The sequence below is a fragment of the Arachis ipaensis genome, chromosome B04 (assembly GCF_000816755.2).
Source record: "Arachis ipaensis cultivar K30076 chromosome B04, Araip1.1, whole genome shotgun sequence".
Taxonomy (NCBI): Eukaryota; Viridiplantae; Streptophyta; class Magnoliopsida; order Fabales; family Fabaceae; genus Arachis; species Arachis ipaensis.
In genome coordinates, this window is record NC_029788.2 from 564,446 (window position 1) to 570,207 (window position 5,762).

The window sequence follows — 5,762 nt, forward strand, 5'->3', positions numbered from 1 at the left end:
TATTATGTCATTATTAGTTATTTAAAATTTAACGTTGAGACTTGTTAGGTATATATTTTTTAAAATTTATAAAATTGCAAATTTAATATCATCCAAATCACTTGAAATTGGATCAGACTGGATGGGATCAATTATCTAAAAAAATTTATTCGATTCAAACGGTGAAAAGAATAAACAAAATTTTTCTTTTAGTTTGAAGTCAACAAAAATAGCTAGAGGTTACAAGTGATACAAGTGGGGTGATGCTATTGCTAGAACTTGAGAAGAGAGTTGAATCAAGTTGAATTCAGAAACAAAGTTCTTTTAGCAATTTTTCGCAAAAACATATTATGCAGGAAATTTTTTATGTTTTGTCTCTAAAATCAGAATAGAAAAAAAAAAAGAGAATTAGGTAAACATGTATCTTAGTTCGATTTTTTAGTGTCATAAAACTTATATCCAGTCTCCATTGCAACCATTATGAAATTTTCACTGATTATATATATTAATATCAATGAATTACATCCTAATTTATCTAATATCTATCATTGAACTTCTATCCAAGTTTAATCACCACAAGTACTTTTTCAACTTGGCAAAAGGAAATTAATGCTAGTTCAACAAAATTCAGATACACATAAACTTTTTTTTAGCTTTTTTAATGCATTTCTCTTTCTTTTTTTTTTTCATGGTTTTTTTCATTTTTCAACTCATTATGATATGTCTTTTTTCTCAATTAACAGAAAGATAACATTAGTACTCATAACATTGAAATTTTAAATAAAGCATAAGTGTTACACTCTCTTTTTTTTTTTTTGTCTTCAATTGATATATGTTATGAGGTCAGCTTTATAAGTGAAGCTTGCTCTTGAAATTCTATCACTTTCTCTTTAATTATTTTCTTAATTCTACCCGTTAAAACTGTCTTTATTAACATATATATAATGCATTTTCATTTTACTCTATTAACTTTGTTGTTTGAGGAGCTATTCTACCATCTTTGCTGTAAAATTAGTGTTTATAGTTAAACTTAAAATAATTCAAGGAGGTTTGAAATCGGAAGTTTCTTTTTAAAGAAAATTCAAAACTACTTTTACGGAGTTGAATGATAACTTGTGTTTATTGTCTCACATTGACAAGGAGTATATGGTTAAATTCTTTAGGATTGGATGTATTTTGCTAACCATGGTGAACTTTTTGTTAGTAATTTTTATAAATTTAAAATTCACATAAACATTAGAGTTTTTAAATAATGATGTGTGAAAATTTGAATCGTATAAAGTAAAAGATCAAATTTATATATTGTCGGTAGGTCTGAGAATTTCTCATTGGAATTCATGTTTCATGTTCATTTAACTCTCAATAAGAGTTGGTATATTAATAAAACTATTTGTTTATAACCTGTATACTACTTATCTATAAATANATTACCCTCCCTACTTTAAATATTTAGCGCATATTAATTTCTTTTGGGGCGTCTAAACTTTCTTGATCATTTATTTTACTCTATATTTATAAATGTTTTAAATGACGTGAGATCTCAAATAGTAGTATCGTTATGGTGATGGCTGGTTGGAGGCACTGCAAATGTAATTCATTCCTCTTGTTTGTTTCCTTTAATAGAAGAAGAGGAAAAAGTTTGGTTGACTGGCCATAAATTGGGGGTTACTTTCTATAAATCGTTTTTTCAGATTTAGTTGAGAAGTAGTCTTTTAGGGGGGTTTGAATCGAAGCGAGCGACGCGTGAATAATGTAAATTTGATTGAGTAGAGAGAAAGCTCCAAATGTATTTTGTTTCGAATAGGGGATGAAATGTGGCTTCCAAGTACAAAGGCATCAGTAATTAGAAAGGGGGGAGGGGGGAATGGATTGGTGGCAGTTGCAATAGATAAGGATAGCAAAGGCAGTCGATATGCTCTCAAATGGGCTGCCGATAGCCTTCTAGCCAGAGGCCAAACTGTTGTCCTTATCCACGTTTTGCACAAGACTTCTTCCCCTCTTTCTAGTCAGTACTCCCATCCCATCCCTCATTCATCATCATGCATGATTATAATAATAATATTAATGTTTATTTATTTTTCAGTTGGAGGCAGCCATGCCATAATATGCAACAGCAATATTCCATCTTCATCTCCTCAAAGAGACCATGTCATCAATATTACTAAGGATCTTTTCCGTACCTTCCACTGCTATTGCACACGTAAAGATGTATGTGTTTTGTTAATCTTGTGGAGAACAATAATGATACATATATGATATATGTGTGCGTAATTATGTATTGTTTGGTTAGATACAATGCCTTGATGTGCTAGTTGAAGACACTGACGTTGTGAAAGGAATAACAGAATATGTGTCTTACGCGGCAATTGAGAACCTAGTGCTTGGTGCAGCGTCAAGGCATGGTTTTATTAGGTAAGAAATTAAATAAAGAGAAAAACACAAATCAGCCCCTAACAATTACCTCGAAAGACAACGAGGTCCCTGACAAAAAAAAAACCTTAACCCGGCCCCTGACAAAAAATAAAAACCCAACCCGGCCCCTGACAATTACTTCGAAAGGATAACGAGGCCCCTGTACCAAAAAAAAATTAATGTTATTTTTTTTGGCACAGGAGCTAATCAGTCCCAAAAAAAATTATCAGAGGCTGGATTGGGTGTTTTTTTTTTTCTTGGGGGCCTCGTTGTCCTTTCGAGATAATTGTCAGGGGCCGGATGGGGTATTCACTCTTAAATGAAGTCCTCTCTCTTTGTAAAAGTATAAAAGAAGAATTAATTAATGTTTGTATGGCATGCCTGCAGATTCAAGTCATCAAGTACACCAAGCAACATATCAAAAGGGGCGCCCGATTTCTGTACGGTGTATATAATATCAAAAGGGAAGATATCTTCAGTGAGGAGTGCTTCTCGTTCAGCAGCGCATGCGTCTCCCCTCCTTAGCCATATACAGGCCCTAAATAATGACGATAGTGCAAGTGAAACAAGTAGTCAGTTATCGTCAAGGCGTATGAGCTTCAAAGATCATAGAAGATCCATGAAACCTCACAGCTGGCAGGACGAAGCCACAAGGTCATCACAAGTTGGAAAAACAATGGGAACCGGGGCGGGGGGGTTGAGTGTAAGGTCGTCATGCATGGAGCTGTTAGGCCCAGACTCCGATACCGACATATCATTTGTGAGCTCCGGGAGGCCAAGTAGCAGTGGCCGTTCCTCCTCTGTCTTGTATGACTGCATGGACTCTTCCTCTGCTCGTAATTCACGAGTCTCCACCAGCTCCGATCGTAGCTTGGGATCACTGCGCTGTAGCCTCGCTCTCCCCACTTCCCCCGGCCCCGATATTTCTCTTTCCTTCTCTCAGGAAAGCATTGGAACCTCCTCTTTTTCTCATTCCTCTCAGAACATGGATGATGTCGAATCTGACATGAAGAGGCTCAAGCTTGAATTAAAACAAACCATGGAAATGTATAGTACAGCGTGCCGAGAAGCACTCACTGCGCAACACAAATTAATGGAACTTAACTCCTGGAGAGTTGAAGAGGAAAAGAAATTAGACGAGGCACGATTGGCCCAGGAAGTAGCATTGGCAATCGCAGAGAAAGAGAAAGCAAGGAGCAAAGCAGCCCTGGAAACTGCAGAGGCAGCCAAGAGAATAGCGGAGGCTGAAGCAAACAGAAGAGCACATGCCGAAATGAAAGCCCTTAAAGAAGCAGAGGAAATGAGGAAGCTATTGGATAATCTAGCTCAAACGGATGAAAGATACAGGAAATACACATTAGAAGAGATTGAAGCAGCCACAGATTCCTTTTCTGAATCTCGAAAAATCGGGGAAGGTGGTTATGGCCCTGTCTATAAATGTTACCTTGACCACACTCCTGTGGCTGTCAAGGTTCTACGCAAAGATTCTGCTCAGGGGAAGTCGCAGTTTCAGCAAGAGGTGACCAATCATTGGAATGAGTAATTCAATAAACTACATATTCTTTATTATTTTTATTTAAATTTTGCATTAGGTGGACCAGTCATCTCAAGAATGTTGCATACTAAATGAATGCAGATTGACATACTCAGCTGCATACGGCATCCGAATATGGTGCTTCTTGTAGGAGCATGTCCAGAGCACGGCATACTGATCTATGAATACATGGCGAATGGGAGCTTAGAAGATTGCATGATTCAGAAGAAGGGCAGTGTTCTGTCTTGGCAGCTGAGATTTCGGATTGCGGCAGACATAGCCACTGGCTTACTATTCCTCCACCAGACCAAGCCTGAACCACTGGTACACCGTGATCTAAAGCCAGGAAACATTTTATTAGACCACAACTTCGTAAGCAAGATCAGCGACGTTGGGTTGGCGAGGCTTCTCCCGGCCGTGGCAGAAAACGTGACGCAGTGCTGCATGACGTCAGCAGCGGGAACATTTTGCTACATTGATCCAGAGTATCAGCAGACCGGAATGCTTGGAGTGAAGTCTGACGTGTACTCTTTAGGGATCATTCTTCTTCAGTTGTTGACAGGAAGGGCTCCAATGGGGCTTGCTCACCAAGTTGAGAAGTCCATTGAGAAGGAGGCACTGGGTGAGATGCTTGACCCCTCTGTCCCCGACTGGCCTCTTGAAGAAGCCCTATGCCTTGCCAATCTCGCACTCAGCTGTGCAGAGCTCAGACGAAAAGATAGGCCAGACCTTGGTCAACACGTACTGCCACAGCTCAAAAAATTTAGAGACTTAGCTGAAGGGAATTCCAGCCCAACTTTCTCTTGTAGGAACATTAGTTCTGCAACATCTCCCCATCTCAGTCAAGCTTCGTCTACGCCACAGGTCATCATCATCTTATTAACATTTTATCGGGGCCAGCAACTTTTGTGATTTCTAGTCATCAAATAGCCATCAATGATAGTTTTAATGGTGTGAGATTAATGTAAAATTTCATCCAATGGCTTACTTTTTTTTGCTGGTTACATACTGGTCAGAATTTAACAAAGTTGCTGGCCCTAGACTTTTTCTTTTATCCTCATCATATTCATCTTAGCCTATAAATTGCTTTTTAATATATAAATTGGCTTTTATAAAAAAAAAAAACTCTTTAGTTTAAGTTCAATTTTTTCGTTAAAAAATTTAATTTATTAAAATTCATATGTAGTCAATTTTACTTGAAATTATAATTGAAAATCGTTTGATGAAAATTTAGTTAAATCTTTAGCCGTTGTAAAGTGTCAACTTCACCTGCTTAAAACAGTTTTAGTTCGGTTTGGGTTCAATTTATAAACTCTTTTTTTAACACCACTGTGTATTGATGCAGGACGTAATGAGCGAACCACCCTTTGAACATTCGGCAAGTTCAACAAGCCCCTCAAGTCCACTATTATCACCACCAGGCGAAAAAGAAGGTATTAAGAAACGCAAAAACCCACGTGTAGTCGTTGTTTTCACCGTTAAGAAATCATGGATTTTCTTTCACATTATTTTAATATATATATATATTATGATGTGTAATGTTGAAGCTGGTTGTTTTGCTATATATATAGGGGCCAAGTCTGAGTAACTCCAACACTAAAATTTCAAAGAAAACATCAATGGATTTTGTTTCGCAGGCAGCAGCTAACACGTGGATTTTTTTTAGTATCTCTTATTTCTTAGTCATGATATTTAATCTTATCATTTAGACAAGGATTATAAAGCATTTCTTGTTAGGCATGTATATATTTTATCTGTTTTGAGTGTTTCTGAATCCCAATTAACTAGTGTGTTAATAGATGCTAACTATGTATTGATTTATAATTTTATTTATTAA

The 5,762-nt window shown here is 36.9% G+C and overlaps 1 protein-coding gene across 1 annotated transcript; it reads left to right on the forward strand.

Annotated features, from left to right (window-relative positions):
* On the forward strand, positions 1,473 to 5,722 carry LOC107635835 (U-box domain-containing protein 35-like). The gene is made up of 7 exons (XM_016339397.2): positions 1,473 to 1,984; positions 2,063 to 2,187; positions 2,270 to 2,391; positions 2,779 to 3,910; positions 4,028 to 4,789; positions 5,271 to 5,358; positions 5,497 to 5,722. Exons 1-7 carry the CDS (start codon positions 1,792 to 1,794, stop codon positions 5,511 to 5,513), a joined length of 2,439 nt encoding a protein of 812 aa, XP_016194883.2. The 5' UTR covers positions 1,473 to 1,791; the 3' UTR covers positions 5,514 to 5,722.

Coding starts and splice junctions, on each gene's coding strand:
- LOC107635835 (XM_016339397.2), top strand. CDS start 1,792: ATGTGGCTTCCAAGTACAAAGGCATCAGTAATTAGAAAGGGGGGAGGG. Junction 1,985..2,062: donor GACTTCTTCCCCTCTTTCTA/GTCAGTACTCCC, acceptor TTTATTTTTCAG/TTGGAGGCAGCCATGCCATA. Junction 4,790..5,270: donor AAGCTTCGTCTACGCCACAG/GTCATCATCATC, acceptor GTATTGATGCAG/GACGTAATGAGCGAACCACC.